General features: G+C 56.1%; 6 protein-coding genes across 6 annotated transcripts; 2 read left to right on the top strand and 4 right to left on the bottom strand.

Moving 5' to 3' along the window:
* Positions 1-194: 194 nt before the first annotated feature.
* FA10DRAFT_259370 (hypothetical protein) lies at positions 195-3,059 on the bottom strand (the record flags this gene model as incomplete). The annotated part of the gene is made up of 2 exons (XM_025519966.1): positions 195-2,816; positions 2,889-3,059. The coding sequence occupies 2 exons, from the start codon at positions 3,057-3,059 to the stop codon at positions 195-197; spliced, it is 2,793 nt and encodes a 930-aa protein (XP_025379323.1).
* A 143-nt stretch (positions 3,060-3,202) lies between these two features.
* On the bottom strand, positions 3,203-3,970 carry FA10DRAFT_84690 (hypothetical protein). Its single transcript, XM_025525738.1, has one exon. The coding sequence runs from the start codon at positions 3,802-3,804 to the stop codon at positions 3,346-3,348; it is 459 nt and encodes a 152-aa protein (XP_025379322.1). The 5' UTR covers positions 3,805-3,970; the 3' UTR covers positions 3,203-3,345.
* Positions 3,971-4,657: 687 nt separating this feature from the next.
* FA10DRAFT_300653 (hypothetical protein) lies at positions 4,658-6,210 on the bottom strand (the record flags this gene model as incomplete). The annotated part of the gene is made up of 1 exon (XM_025524874.1): positions 4,658-6,210. One exon carries the CDS (start codon positions 6,208-6,210, stop codon positions 4,726-4,728), a length of 1,485 nt encoding a protein of 494 aa, XP_025379321.1. The 3' UTR covers positions 4,658-4,725.
* A 182-nt stretch (positions 6,211-6,392) lies between these two features.
* Positions 6,393-7,186, top strand: FA10DRAFT_300652 (ubiquitin-like protein; the record flags this gene model as incomplete). The annotated part of the gene is made up of 5 exons (XM_025524873.1): positions 6,393-6,441; positions 6,504-6,586; positions 6,655-6,709; positions 6,786-6,799; positions 6,863-7,186. The coding sequence occupies 5 exons, from the start codon at positions 6,393-6,395 to the stop codon at positions 6,884-6,886; spliced, it is 225 nt and encodes a 74-aa protein (XP_025379320.1). The 3' UTR covers positions 6,887-7,186.
* Positions 7,187-9,206: 2,020 nt separating this feature from the next.
* Positions 9,207-11,910, top strand: FA10DRAFT_84600 (Cryptochrome/photolyase FAD-binding domain-containing protein). The gene is made up of 6 exons (XM_025525737.1): positions 9,207-9,422; positions 9,499-9,849; positions 9,914-10,603; positions 10,662-10,963; positions 11,033-11,306; positions 11,366-11,910. The coding sequence occupies exons 1-6, from the start codon at positions 9,303-9,305 to the stop codon at positions 11,756-11,758; spliced, it is 2,130 nt and encodes a 709-aa protein (XP_025379319.1). The 5' UTR covers positions 9,207-9,302; the 3' UTR covers positions 11,759-11,910.
* Positions 11,908-13,457, bottom strand: FA10DRAFT_300650 (hypothetical protein; the record flags this gene model as incomplete). Its single annotated transcript, XM_025524872.1, has 6 exons — positions 11,908-12,041; positions 12,100-12,245; positions 12,310-12,460; positions 12,518-13,046; positions 13,107-13,339; positions 13,409-13,457. The coding sequence occupies 6 exons, from the start codon at positions 13,455-13,457 to the stop codon at positions 11,986-11,988; spliced, it is 1,164 nt and encodes a 387-aa protein (XP_025379318.1). The 3' UTR covers positions 11,908-11,985.
* Between the last annotated feature and the right edge of the window lie 869 nt (positions 13,458-14,326).

Here is a 14,326-nt window from a genome sequence, read left to right as displayed (position 1 = left end):
TGGCGAGCGGGAAAGCGAAGCGCAGGAGATCCGTGGTTGTGCATTCGTATTTGCGTTGCGTGAAATGTTGTTGACGGATCATAAGTAAGATGATGAATGGGCCCAAAACGTTGGCGCTATTGTAGAGTAACGAGGGCACGACCTCCGAGGGATGCAGACACCCCTAGTGAGGGAGCGACTGGCGGAATGATCGATCAGCCCATCAGGGCATATTCTTCATCGTCGGACTCCTTTCCGGTCCCTCCACCCTGATCGCCACCGCCTCCTGCGCCGCCCTTCTTGGGCTTCTTGCTCGAGCGAGGCTTCATGCTGGGTAGCAAATCCTCTTGATCCTTCTTGAAGCGTGGATGGGCAAAGCTGGAGTGAGGACCGTAGAGCTGCAAGGCTGTACTGATGTTGGAACCTCCGCTGTATCGCTTGGCAGCTCTGACCTCTGCCGCATCGAGGAGGCGAGAAGAGGGGACTCTCTGGAAGCCATAGAGGTTCAATTGCCGGACAAAGGAAGCATTGTTTCCGTGCTTGAAGAGTTTGGGGAGCACCTCTGAAGCGAACTCGTTGTTGATATCCGGATCGTTGGAGAGAATGACCGAGTCGCCGGACTCCGACCAGCGAATGTAACGGTGGTACATCTCCGGTCGGCACATGAGGTACCAGAGCTTAGAGATAAATGCTGAGCAGTTGGCGGCTCCGCCAAGGCGCTCGCGAATGGCAGAAACTTCGACCATCTCTGGCGTCTCGACCTCGCCTGCAGCGATCCCCGCGGAAGCTGGTTGTCTCATTTGTGCTGAAGATGCTGTGTGCTGATTTGCGGCCCCGACGGCCCCGAGCGGCGCCCTCAATTTGCTGCGGCCTCCTGACGGCCCTCTGAGCGTGCCACCGGCCCCGCTGTTGTTGTCATCGTCGTCGTCTTCGTCGGCGAGCAGCACTTCGCTCTCGTCTTCCTCAGTGTTGTAGCTGCCGCTGCTGGCACCCGAGACTCGCCTCGTCATCTCAGCCTTGAGGTTGGAACGCTGAGTCTGACGTGGGCCCAGCGCAGGAAGACTCTCTTGCGCCTCGCCGTACGATTGCTGGGTGTGGTACTGGCGGGGATAGTATGAGGGTGTTCCTGCCCCACCGTGCTGGTCAGTGTAGACGCCCGGCGGTCGGTCTCGCGTCGAGATCGTCTGAAGGCCGGAAGCATATCGAGGCGAGTGGGAGAGGGCATGCATCATAGCATGGCCATGCGCGCCTCCAGCGGGGGAGGCGCTGAGGCTGCCATTTGAAGTTCCAAAGCTGCTCCTTCTCCGTGCACCCTGACGAGAGCTAGGCGAGTAAGAGTGTAGCCCAGGCGCAGGGACGGGCGATGCACCACTCGGGCTCGCGGCATAAGGATGGTGACGGCCGAGGCTGAGGGCCGAGTGACGTTCCGAGCTGTACTGACGTCCGAGGCTGCCCGGTTCGCCACCCCGGCCACCGGGGCCCAGGTGGGCGTGGGCTCTTTCGTACGAGGCAGACATCGTCGTCGTCTGCGACTGATGGTGACTGGAGTGCTCTTGTGTGTGTAGCGAGACCCCCAGCCCAGGCCGGGCATTGGCCCCGCTCGGAGAAGTGCTGTACCCAGCGTCGTCTTGGCCCAAGCGCTGGTGGTGGGGAGAGTGATGCTGGGGCTGGTAGGAGTGAGTTCGGTGGGGCCCGAGACGAGCTCTCCGGACTCTAAACGTCTTTTGGTCGCCTTCGTCCTCGGTCGCGTCGTCGTCCTCCAGCGCCATGAGCTCATCGTCTGTCTCGTCATCGTCGACGGCTGCATGGGGTGCACCGCTGGCCAGACGCTGGCCAGCGCGATTGCGAGAGCTTGAGCGGGGCCCTGAGAGGAGGGCGTGCGAGGGCGAGTTGGAGAAAGTGAAGCTCTTCGGACCGCCCTGGGATAGCGGTGGTCGCTTGACAAAGGACGATCGATGGGCTGCATTCGCATTCGAGGGTAGTGAAGAGGCGCTACCGCTGCCGTACATGCTCGAATGATGGGATGGGCCAGCGGACAGCCGGGAGGGAGTGCCCTCGTGGGTCCCCGTGTCCGGGCTTCCTCCGAGCGAGAGCTTGCTGAGCGTCGCAGCCGTCCAGCCGGGACTCATGACCCGATGGACAGGACGCCGCTGAGCCTCGCTGATGGGTGGCGAGAGCTCACTGTCGTTGGGAACGTCGGACGCCTCTAGCGATCTTGGGCCAAAGCAAGGACTGGAGAAGCTGAATACGCCAGCGGCATCGCCTTCTCCTTCCATCATCTCGCCCGTATGCGCCTGGCCGGGTCGATGGTTCCCCCTTGGTGGCGAAGGCTCGCCCGAATCGTGAAGGCCGAGACCACGGGCAGTGTGGCCAAAGACGTCTTCCTCGTGCTCGTCGCGATCCTCCTCCATCGCTTCTCGCCCACTTGGGCCCGCTCGCTCGGCTGATGTCTGGAAGCTGGTGCTGAGGTAGGGCTTCACGCTGGCATAGCTGTAGGGCTGATGAGCGTGGGCAGAGATCGAGTAGAGGTGCGGGTCCGAGCTCCTCCCCGGAGACCAGTGCGATGACGACACGGAGGCGGGTCCACTGGAGACGTGGGAGGCAGCAGACGAGGATATGGCAGTCAGCCGGGGGCTGATGAGAGTCGAGTGCAACGACGGCAGCTTGACATTCTCTGGCGACCTCGACGTGGACCCCTTTCGGGTTGTCTCTGCCGAGGGGAGCAGCAGGCTGTCAGGTGGCGTGGGCACGTCGCTTGGTGTGACGGTGGAAACCATGGCCTGCTCGACCTTTTGCTCTTGTGAACCAGGGATTGGTAGCGGTCCAACGGCGCCGCGCTGGAGGCGAGGTGGGTAATTAGTGACCGTCTCCACCAACAAATGCTGAGGCGGCGAGAAGATCACACTCACCAACTCGTCGTCGCCCGTCATCTCCACGTCGTCGTCCGAGGCCTTCATGATGGTGCCGTTTGTCGTCGTCCTTGTTCTGGGTGCAGAAGTCTGCTGCTGAGTCGTGTTGGAGGATCCAGCAACGTCGAATCCAGTCTGGCGCTGGGTCGGTCTATAGTCGAGTTCGGACATGATTGATCGATCGGGCAGAAGCGGCGGAGGACTTTCGTCGTGGTGAGAAGAAAGTCAAGTCGAGGCTTTGAAAGACAAAGCTGAGAGGAGGTGAAAGGAAGAAAATAAAAAGGAAATTTGGTTCGCTCTCCCGGCGGGCGAAGGGGTCCGCACTCAGACGATGAGACCGTCTAGGGGTCCGCCACCTCTTTGCGTGAGTCTACGAAAGCGCTAGAAAAGGCCGCCCTCTCGTCGGTCGACGCCCAAGTATCGGCTCCGGTTGGTCAAAAGGGGCCTTGATACGCGATCAGTGAGAGGCGAGGCAGTCCGCTGTCGAGGAGGACAAGGGAGAGGAGGGAGCGCAACCCGAAATTGGCGTTGTCGAATATCTCTTTCCTTCGCTGGCTATCGCCGATAGTTCGTCAGGGTTCTTCGCCCGCAGCTCTCGCCTCGTCTTGCTTTGCGTCTGACTACTATTATGTATGTGCGTCCGTAATGCTGCGAAAGTGATGAGAAACGTCAGCGCTACGTGTTCATCATCCTGAGTAAACCCTCTTCCCCAATGTAGGGCAAGGAAAAAGTCGATGTGAAACAAGGAGCAGGCAGGCCAGCGAGCAACAACGCCAGGGCTCCGCCAAGACAGGCAAGGGGCAGCCCGATTGAGGGCAATACAGTGGCGAAGCAAAGAAGAGAGAGGGACGAGGGGAGACGAAGGGGGTCCAGGGCACCCGATCACTGGCAAAAGTAATGATACGAACGACGTCATGACGCTACTCGCCCTCTGACGCAGGTGCAGAAATAGCGCTGCATCGCGTCGAAGCGGACCAGAGACCGGAGACCGTCGTGGGTGAAGTGGACGAGTAAAGGATGAGAACGACGCAGCCCACCACGATGCTTCGCCACCCGGTCGCCCCTTTTTCACACAGAGTCCTCACCGCCTCTGCCCCAACGCTTCGCAACAACTCACCCTTGCTCTGGATTCGGCGTAAAGGCGACCGTCGAGTGAGTTGAACGACCTATTTGCCAGAATAAAGCCTGTGACAAGTTCGGACAGGCGTGCTGTGGTTGATGCGAGTCCGAGGTGTGTGTGCCGAGAAGAATGTGGGATTCACCGCCAAGCCACGCGTCCGCGCGCGCCGCTCCAAAGCTAGCCGGAGAGATATGGAGGACCGCGGTTGAGGGCGGAGCCAGAGGAGGGGAGATTTGTGGTGGCAGTTGCGAGGTGCGATTGGAACTGCCTATGCGTGGACGGGAAAAAGGAGACAAGGATAGATTAGTGTTGGTATTGGGGAAACAAAGGGAGATCGGGAAGAATGGTGCAACTTCCAAAGAGGGCGGTAGCGTGCTAGCTCAGCTGAAATAAGGGCCGTCTTAACTTGCGAAGATTCAGGAGGGGCCTGCAGCAACGTGCATGATTGTGGGTTGGCGGGCGTCTCGACCCAGGCCAGGGTTTCGAGGCGACGCGTCTTATCTCGACCTTGCTAAAGCTTTTGATATTCAACATTTCAAAGGCAGTGCCATTGATTACAGAGCCTGCAATTCACTTATTAGGCAATGACTCACAATCTCCGTGATGCACGACATCGTCGTTTTAAGCTTTTCTATCCCCTCGACCACTGCCCACTTCGATGGGCCTGATGACAGCAGACCCTTTTAGACGCTTCTTCCTTTGCAAGGAGATCTACAATTACATCGGGAAAACCTCTGCCCACTTCAACCACCGTGGGTCACCACCAGCTAGTCTCAGAAGGATCCTCTCGCCCTTGTCGCCAAAGAAGCCGCTCTCGCTCCAGGCATGCAAGTCCTTGACTCCAAATGGACCAAATGTTTTGATGTCGGGCTCGGGTGCTTGCGACGTCGAGGCAAGGTAGGCGGGTGACCATCTGTACTCGAATTGCCGACTATCTTGCTCTTCGTCTGCTTTCCCGGCTGGTGCTGAGTCATCTGCCCCTGTTGCTGTTCCTGATTCTGCTGCTGCTGCTGGGTCCCAAGTCTCGCGCACCAGGCCAGAGCGTCGCACACTTCGCAGCAGGCTCTCGTATGTCTCATCGTAGATGTTGACAAGACCATAGCGCGCCATCAGGTCCGACGTCAGAGAAGTCACCTCCTCCAGCTCCGCCTTGGCGGTGTCTTCTGTCGGCTCCTTCGACTTGCCATTGGAGGACGGCGTTGTGCCATTTGACCTTTTTGACGAGGAGGCCTTTGCCTTCTTCGAGGCTGCTCCCAGGCGCTGCAATGCTTCGATGACACTCTCACCACGGCGCATGCACTCGACCAGACGCTTCTTGCTCTCGTCTTCGTCCAGAGCCTTGGCATCGCGCTGCGCCTCCTCTTCTCTCTTCTGCTTTTCGCGCTTAGCTTGTGCCTCCTTGGCCGCCTTGATGCCTTTGCGGCTGTAGTTACCTGTCAGCCACTTGTCATGGTCGGCGTGCGGGTCTTTCGCGTTGGCAATGTAGTTGCCCTCTTCGTCGAAGCGACCAGCTGCCATCTCGGCCTTCATGTTGAACGAGTCGAGCTTGCCGCCCATATCCTCGGGATCGTACCCAACCTTGGTTTTTTTCTGCTTCTTGACGCCAGTTGTCCCTCCCTCTTCGTCGTTGAGATCCTCGTTTTCGTCTTCGTCATCGTCGTCCGACTCAATCTCCAGTTCAAGATCTCTGTCTCGTTCCTCGTCCTTCTCTTCGCCAAACTCCTGACCTTCAATCTCGCCCAGCTGCAAATATCTTTTTTTGCCAAGCTTTGCCTCGCCCTTGCCTGCCTCCTCCTCGTCTGAGCCGTTCTCCAGGTCGAACATGTCGTCATCTTCATCGATGCCGGCCACCTTCGCCTTTCCCCCTTTTTCTCGCTGCGATTTCCTCGCGATTTCGTGCCCCTCTTCGTCTTCATTCTCCGACTCATCCCCTGACTCGTCCTCCTCCGAGTCGTATCCTGCCGTCACGACCCTGCCTCTGCGCCCCTGCTGGGTCCGCTTGCGCTCCTGCTCCTGCAGGTCCAGGTCCCCCGCAAGGTCGGTGTCGTCGTCGTTTTGCGGCGCATCCTCGAATCTCGTCCGCTTGGCGGTGCTGGGGGCCCCGCCCGGTTGCCCTAATTGCTCACTCGAAGCCACACCCAGATTCACGTTTAATGGCGCCGCCCCTCCCCCCGATGATGAAGCCTTTCGTTTGCTGCTCATCGCTCGTCGTTGGCGAGACAGAAGCAACACGAAGGACACAACTTGAAAAGCCCCGACGCGTTTCTAAACATAATCATCGGCCGAAATGCCTCCTTTCTCCACACGCCCTTTGGATTTTTCCACCTCCGAGACGAAGCAAGCCGTCTCTCTCTCCTTCAAACAGCCGACCAGCGTCAAACAGAATGCCTCGGCTGATTGAAGTCATTGCAAACGACCGCTTGGGTCGTAAAGGTGAGCGTACCTTGGTCATCCATCGAGTTCTGGCTTGCTTGCTGACCCGACCGCTGCCACAGTCCGCGTCAAGTGCAGCCCGGACGACACGATCGGCGATCTCAAGAAGCTCATTGCTGCGCAGACCGGCACCACACCAGAAAAGGTGAGTCAGACTAACCCAAGGTCATCAAAGCCTTCATGCTAACCACGGCTGATTCGTCTTCCGTTCAGATTCAGCTCAAAAAGTGGTACACGACGTTCAAGGATCACATTTCGCTCGGCGATTGTGAGTGTGCTGCCGCCCCCGAGCTTGTATAGCGGTGACCCTGAAGCTCACACTTTTCCTCCCCCTGAGAACACAGATGAAATCCAAGACGTGAGTCAGGTAGAGGCTAATTCTCCGCAAGGGTAGCTTGGCTGACATAGTCCGTGTCTGCAGGGAATGAGTCTCGAGATGTACTAGGGACTGGCACGGCTGCAATTACCATATATCCACGCCCAGGTTCATGAATGGGCCAGATAGACCCTTCATGAAAGTAGAAAATCCGGGAGTCTTGCCGGAGATTGGCATTCAGCAGCACCTCTCTTGCGTGAAAATCGAGACAACCCACCCGGAAACAGAAGGACAGGGAGCACGATACCCAGGAAGAAGGCGAATTTAGACCGCATCTGATCGTCGTCCTTCACTGTTTGGAGGATGAGTGGTGAAGAAGAGGAAAGCTGCTCGAAGCGGTGCAATGGTGGCGTATCCTTTGCAGTATTGCATGCCTGAAGATCTCCCTGCTCTCGATGAGCTTTGCTCCGCTCTCCGAAGCACTGTGGCGGCTCGTCGTGGCTTCGTCGCTCTGTGACTATGCTTCTGGATCGATCATTGCACTGGATCTAATGCTGTGACTCGCCGACTGACCCGCGATACAGCCTCAATTACGGCCCTTTTCCCCCCTCTCTCCCCCCCCCCCCCCACCTTCTCTTTTTTCTCTCCTTTCATATTTCTCTCCTATGCCGACGCCCATGGAGGCGGTCTGAGCTGAGGAAACACCGTACCTGTTGACAAATCATTCTTCAAGGTCTGCAAGGTTCTAGAGTTTGGCGTCTTGCTGGTAAGTGTCTTGCTGGGAATCAGGCCAGATGAATTGCGTTTACTTCGATCACTTCTGTCACTTGTGAGGACAGCGGGCTGGCTCGAGGCAACAATTGGCCCCAAGCTTCAAAGGTTTGCCGCTCGAGTGTGGGTGTGAGTGAACGGGCGGCCCTTGTCCTGAAGGTTTTCTCAAGAGGCATGGCCGGTCAACAATGGGTCCTGATTTCTTTGAGCTGTTTTCACGTCGCCTTGACACCAGATCGATGTCGTCTTTGACACATCACTAACAACCGTAGAAAACATTCGGATACCAAGCGTGCCGACAGTGCTGAGTCAGGTGATAGACTTTTCAGCTGCGGTCTAAGCCACAAGTGCTGCAGTCGAAGTACTACGCACCGACTGAAAGTACACAGTAGCGGCGTTGCACGCCCACGGGATATTGCTGACGCAATAACAAGTGGTCTTGTCTTTGTTGCAAACGAAGCCTTCTTTCTTCTTGTTGAACGGAAATTCTTGCTTTGCTGGGAATTTGCAGCATGCCAAACATTCTGAAGATTGTGTGTGAACCTCATCAACATCAACTTGATGGTGAAAAGACTTCTCGCCTCACCGTCTTCTTTGAGCGAAGCCGACTTATAGAACTTCACGCTAAAGAGCAAGAGAGCGACTTGAGCAAGACAAGGACGAATGTAAGCATCTCTAGACGTACCGCCTAGAATCAGAGGTACTTGGATCGAAGCCAGAATCAGGCAGAAGGACTCCTACTTCTCCAGCAGCTACAGCGGCAGTCTTGAAGGAGTACAGGATAAGCTTCAGCGTTCTTTTGGCAGCACGTTCGGGAGCGAACCCACGAGGAGTAGGACGAAGAGCACGAATCCCGTAGAAAAGACGTTGTTGCCGCGCATCTGCTCGTTTTGACCCAGTACGTTGGAGGTTCAAGTGGCTGGGAGGGATTAGTGACGGGTGAGTGATTTGACCACGAGAACATCCGGCTTCTCCGTTTATAAAGACGAAGGGGACACTAGGCGGCCTTGATGGACTGTAACGGGTTTCCGAGCAGTTGCGTCTCCGCCCTCGCCGCTCTCTTTTCTCTTGCATTGCCCTGTCCATTGGCTGCACCGCGCCGCTTCACTAGTAGTAGTACTCTCTTCTCCGCTCCGTCTGTCGCATAGAACAGGAGTTGCGCGCATACACCTGTCGCTGAAAATACCGCCCTCTGGCTGACGCAACAGACGATTTTCCGAGCCCTCTCAAGTGCACACCTCTCCTTTACGTGCAGCAGATGGTCCTTAGAAGCTTTCAAGGGACACCTGTACAAGGCTCGAAATGTTTTCCTGGAAGATTGCATTCTGCTCGCTCCAGTCATCCCTCAATATTGAAGCCGACCTCAAGTCCATTTTCTCCGAGACGCGGCGCGGCCTTTGAGAGGAACGAAGTGCGACAGAATGCCCGTGCGAGGCCCCAAATGTCCGAATCAGCACCCTTCCCCGTCCCCGCTTCGCTGAGCAAAGGCGCGCTTGCCCGTATCAGGCACTTCTCTCACTCCCCTATAGCATGACTGGGAGCGCAGGCTATCGTGCTTCCTCAAGGACTGAGGTAGGCTAGAACGAGTGCTCGCAATCGAGACGCTGTGCGCGGCGCACGACGGCTGGGCGATGAGCTAATAAATCGGAGAATCGGGGGTGGAGGCGAGAAGAATGCTGACGCGAGACAAGCCTCACATTGCAAGACGAACTCCGAATCTAGCAGTCGAACTGTCAAACCGCCATCACAAGCCCGCAGCATCCAGCTCGCCATCATGGCCAGAGTACTTTACTGGTTTCGGACCGATCTGAGGCTACACGATAGCCCGGCTCTGCTAGCGGCCCTCAACCTCAAGCCCGCGGCACTCTTTCCCGTCTGGTGCTGGGACCCAAACGTGAGTGTGCCTCGTATTTTCTTCTTCCTTCGGTCGAGAAAACATTCTGACAAGGCAATATCTTTGTTGGTTGAAGTACATCTACAAGCATCGAGTGGGCCTCAATCGCTTCCGCTTCCTCCTCGAGTCTATGCAGGATGTGTCGGACGGCATCACAAAGATCAACCCTCTGTCGCAGCTCCTCGTTGTCCGTGGTGATCCTTCCGATCTCTTGCCCGAGCTCTTCAAGCGGTGGAGCATCACGCACTGTGTCTTCGAGCAAGATGTCAATGGCTATGCGAGGGAGAGGGACAAGAAGGTGCAAGACGCGGCTAAAAAGGCTGGCGTTGAAGTGGTCATTGAGCCTGGCCACCACCTCTGGGACGTCGAGGAGATTCTTAAGAAGCACGGAGGCAAGCCTACGATGAGCATGAAAGCTCTCGAAGGAGTGAGTCGGCTTGAGCTACTTACGCAAGGTGCAGTGGCCGATGCTCACATGGATTCTTGTCCAGGCTGTCAAGGGGCTGGGTGACCCTGCGAGGCCCGTGGATGCGCCCACCAAGCTCCCGTCGCCTCTGCTAAAAGGGAAATCAGAGCCATCAGAGCGGAAAGCACTTCTTTCTGAGCTTCGAAAGACCCTTGAGGGGCTCCCAGAATACAGTAAAAAGCCAGGGCCTCCCAAGGTGGACCTCAACTCGGCGGAGCTTGGAGGACAGCGCAAGCCGGATGGAAAGGTGACCTGCTACGACACTCTCACCGGACCAGACCAAGATGCAAAGGACGGGGACAAGGACAACTTCACGGTTCCAACTCTAGCTTCGCTAGGCATGGATCCTGCCGCATGTGGCGCAGCTCCCGAGGCCTCGGTGCCTGGCGGTGAGACCGAAGCACTTCGTCGGCTGGAGAAGATCTGCAAGGACGCTGCATACGTGGCGACATTTGCCAAGCCCAAGACGTCACCTTCGAGCGATACACTGGAGCCCAGCACTACTCTCCTCTCCCCGTTTCTTAAGTTCGGTTGCCTGAGCATCCGCAAGCTCTGGTGGGACACGCAGGACGTCATCGACAACTACAAGGGATCGAAGACGTCACCCCCAGAGAACTTACATGGCCAGCTTCTGTTTCGAGAGATGTATGCTGTTGCTGAACTTGCCGTTGGTGATCCCTTCCAAGGCATCCGAGGAAACAAGGTCTCCCGTTATGTATGTACGAGTGTCGCTCAGCATTGTTGAGGCCTCTGACCCACTTTACGTCTCCCAGATGGATTGGTATCTTCCCACTCACTACGACAAAGAGGGCAACAAGATCGAGCCACGCCCCAGAGGCGACGATGTCTCCGAGTCGCGCCTCGAAGCCTTCAGAGCCGGCCAGACGGGATTCCCTTGGATCGACGCACTTATCCGCCAGCTCAGGCTCACAGGCTGGGTGCATCACCTTGGCCGCCATTCTCTTGCCTCCTTTCTTACCCGTGGACAGTGCTGGATCTCGTGGGAGCGCGGCTCGGAAGTTTTCGAAGAGTGGCTTCTCGACTGGGATCCGAACGCCAACCCAGGCAATTGGATGTGAGTAGCAAATAGCCTGAAGGGCTTCGCTAGAATACCAAGCTGATTCCTCATCACTTGTTGGAACAGGTGGTTGAGCTGCTCGGCCTTTTTCGCCCAGTACTTTCGCGTGTATGGTATCGCCACCTTTCCCGCAAAGTACGACAAATCAGGAGGGCACGTCCGAAAGTACTGTCCGGAGCTGGCAAACTTTCCCGACAAGTTCATCTACGCCCCGCACACGGCTCCGATGGAGGTACAGAAAAAGGCTGGGTGCATCATCGGAAAAGACTACCCGTTTCCCATCTTGGACGAAAAGGAGGAGAAGGCGAGGTGTCTCAATCGGTGCAAGGCGGCTTACGATGTGAGCTCCTCCATCCCCTCTTCTCTTCACTTTTATCACAAACTGACACGATACGGCAGATCGGCTTTTACGGGACTTCGAAAGAGGTGCTAGAGGGAAAGGCAGAGGGAATACTCAGGAAGAAGCATGGAGAACCAGACCCGAAGCCGCCCAAGAGGGATCCCGGCACCAACAGCAAGATTCCTGACTGGGCCAAAGCAGGGCATGAGGCAAAGTCGACAACGGGCTCATCTGCGCCGCCTAAGAAGGAGGAGGAAGATGAGAGAGAGATCGAGCCGCATGAGACAGATGACCACGGCGATGAAGCCGAGCAAGAGGAGAAGGGAGCCGATGGGGACGAGGAAACTGGAAAAGAACAAAAGAATGGAGGAACGTGGAAGAGCAGCTCAAAGAGGAAGGCGTCGAAAAGTGAAAGAGAAGGAGAGACAGCGTCCAAGAGTCGCAAGAAGTGACAACTTGTGTAACCCTTTTAGCAGAAGATGGCCAAGGGCCTGGTAAGGCAGTAACAGCGGTTTTCAGGAAAAGGCATCAAGCGTGGAGATGCCCATCGCACGTCTACTGTGCGCTCTGAGAAGATTGTCGAGAGTGTTTGCTTTGGATACACGGCAAGAATGTGTTTATTTCTAGAATAATGAGACATTGTACAAGATGGTAAATGAAGTCTGGGAGCAGAGCAAGTTCAAGCTGGCGTGAGTACACTGGGCTTTGTCCCGAGGGAATGAATCACCCCCAAGCCTGTTGGAGCACATCAGCAATCAGTTCATCACACACAAAGCACAAATTCGAAACCCACAGGAGAGGCCGTCAAGTTGGAACCAATTGGCGATAGGCTCTTCTCGTCCGCCCAGGGCATTGAGGATGTTTTGAGCCAGCACACCGCCGAGAATGGCGCATGTCGGTGAGAACTCTCCTGGGACAGAGACGCTGAGTGCGAGAGAACTGTCGATCCATTTAGACTGATCAGCAAGGAGCGAGAGGAGATGGTATGGTCTTCAAAGCTCACTCGAAAAACTCTTTCGGCGCGGTATTATGCAGTTGGAAGGGCATGGTCGCGTCAACACCCTTGTCTTCCATGATCGTCAAAGCAGCCTTCTGAAGCTCATCGGCGCTCGGGCCTCGTTGGCCGTCACCGTTGGCAGCAAGCTCCCAGAGAGCTGCACAATGTGTCCTTTTTAGCCCTCTGTACCCAAAAAGAATGTCTTATGACTCACCCCATACTCCAAACAGGCCTGGGCTTAGCCTCGCCTTCCTTGTCTCTGCCCGAGTCGCCCCCTTCCACGTCATCCCGACGGCCGTTCCCAGCTCGACAAAGTCCTGCGTCCGCTTCTCGTATCGTTTTGTCACCGGTCCCGAGGTAGGCTTGTCTGCTGAAGCAGATGCTGACCCATCACCATTCGTCTCTGCCTTGACTGCGATTGGGTTGTCCAGCTCCTTGACATAATCATGCTGGGCACCCAGATCGGCAAAAATCCATCCATTGAAGCCTGTCGTACCTGCGATGTAGAAAGGTATCTCGAGCGCACGACAATGAGCACTGATTGCTACCAGGCTTTCTTTGCTCCACCTCGGCGAGAGTGACGCCGGACCTGAGGGAACATTCACGACCACGGTATCGACGTGCAGATCTTTAAGCACAGAGCTTGATGGATCCAAGACGCTGTCGAAAGAGCTCGTTGGTAGGACTCTGATCGAGACGAGAGGATTGAGGACCTGCATGCGAGCGGCAGCTGGACCGAGACGCTGACAGTGCCATTCCTTCATCAGCGCCAAAACGGTCACGGGAAGCATGAGTGTACCCACCTCGCCTCCAATGTCCTCCTCGCGCCAAAAGAAACCTGCACTCAGGTCGCTCTCCTGACACTTTTCCCGAAAATCGACAATCGTCAGCGAGGCAATGCCTGCCAAGACGAGATTTTTGATGCATTCTGTTGTCAAGCCTTCCAGATTGACAATGAGGATGTGAGCCTTGCGAATGCGCGTCTGCGCTTCGAGGCCCCACAGCCGGATCTGCCGATCGTAGAGGGCGGCCTCGTCTACGGGAAGATGCATTCACATCGTCAATGATGAAGCCTCAACCTCTTTGCAAGCAGGTATGCATTTACCTTCTGTCACATGCTGCAGCTGCTGCTCTGACTTCTGCCCGTTGCTCATCCTCCCCGATTGTCTGGTGGTCGCGAAGAAGTGGATTGAGGAGGTCAACATTGCACGTGGAAAAATAGTGGCTTGCACCCAGACACCACGCGAGCTTAGTTATTGCTTCATTTGGAAAGTCTTGAGGCAAGGGGATGGAGAAAAAGCTCCGTGCATTGTTTTTATTGTTATTGCTATTGCTCCGCTCGATCTCGTCCCTGAATCTGCCTCCTCCTTCTCCTTCCCCTGGCAGCGTGCGCCGGCTCGCGATCGGCCGTATGCTCAAAGAGTCTCGACAAACACCCTCTCGATGACGGAACGAAAGAGGTTTAGGGGGTGGGAGTGTTTGAATTTTTCAGCGTCAGCGCTTGGGATTCTCACCTCTCCGCGCGTAGCTGCTGGGAAGCCACAGCAATGAAGGGGGTGGGGCTACTCGTGCTGCAACAAATATTGCACGGGCCCCCCTATTGCGTGCATTTGTTAGGTGGTTGCTCATACCATGGTAGTGCTTGAAACCGGATGCTCGAGCAAGACTGAAACCGGGGCAGTTTTGAAAAGTCGTTGAGGCGCTCTTGGGCGCTAAGGCAGACTGATAGCCAGTGCATGAGGACAACCGAGGAAACTTGACCCTCGCGATGCAAGGTCACCAACGGACACGGGAAAAAGAAGAGCCTTTATTCCTTGCTCACTTGTGAAGGGTAAGTGGTTGATGTAGCGCTTGCAAAGCTATGGTCACCGTCCGTGCTTGCGCGAATGTCCTTCACGTACTCTGACCTACTTCTACTAGCTTCTGACGATACATCGTAATGCTTCCTCTCACGCAGGATGCGCGAAAGCGAGGAGGAAGGAGGCTAACAGGGCCTTCGATTCTCAATTACTGGTCCTAGCCA

The sequence above is a fragment of the Acaromyces ingoldii genome (assembly GCF_003144295.1).
Source record: "Acaromyces ingoldii strain MCA 4198 unplaced genomic scaffold FA10scaffold_2, whole genome shotgun sequence".
In the NCBI taxonomy this organism is placed as follows: Eukaryota; Fungi; Basidiomycota; class Exobasidiomycetes; order Exobasidiales; family Cryptobasidiaceae; genus Acaromyces; species Acaromyces ingoldii.
This window is presented reverse-complemented; position numbering and strand designations above follow the sequence as displayed.

What these genes read in the sequence shown, in the direction of transcription:
- FA10DRAFT_84690 (XM_025525738.1), bottom strand. Translation starts at nt 3,804, where the DNA reads ATGACGTCGTTCGTATCATTACTTTTGCCAGTGATCGGGTGCCCTGGA.
- FA10DRAFT_84600 (XM_025525737.1), top strand. Translation starts at nt 9,303, where the DNA reads ATGGCCAGAGTACTTTACTGGTTTCGGACCGATCTGAGGCTACACGAT. An exon ending in GCCAACCCAGGCAATTGGAT is followed by an intron (nt 10,964 to 11,032) that starts GTGAGTAGCAAA and finishes TTGTTGGAACAG; the next exon opens with GTGGTTGAGCTGCTCGGCCT. An exon ending in GGTGCAAGGCGGCTTACGAT is followed by an intron (nt 11,307 to 11,365) that starts GTGAGCTCCTCC and finishes ACGATACGGCAG; the next exon opens with ATCGGCTTTTACGGGACTTC.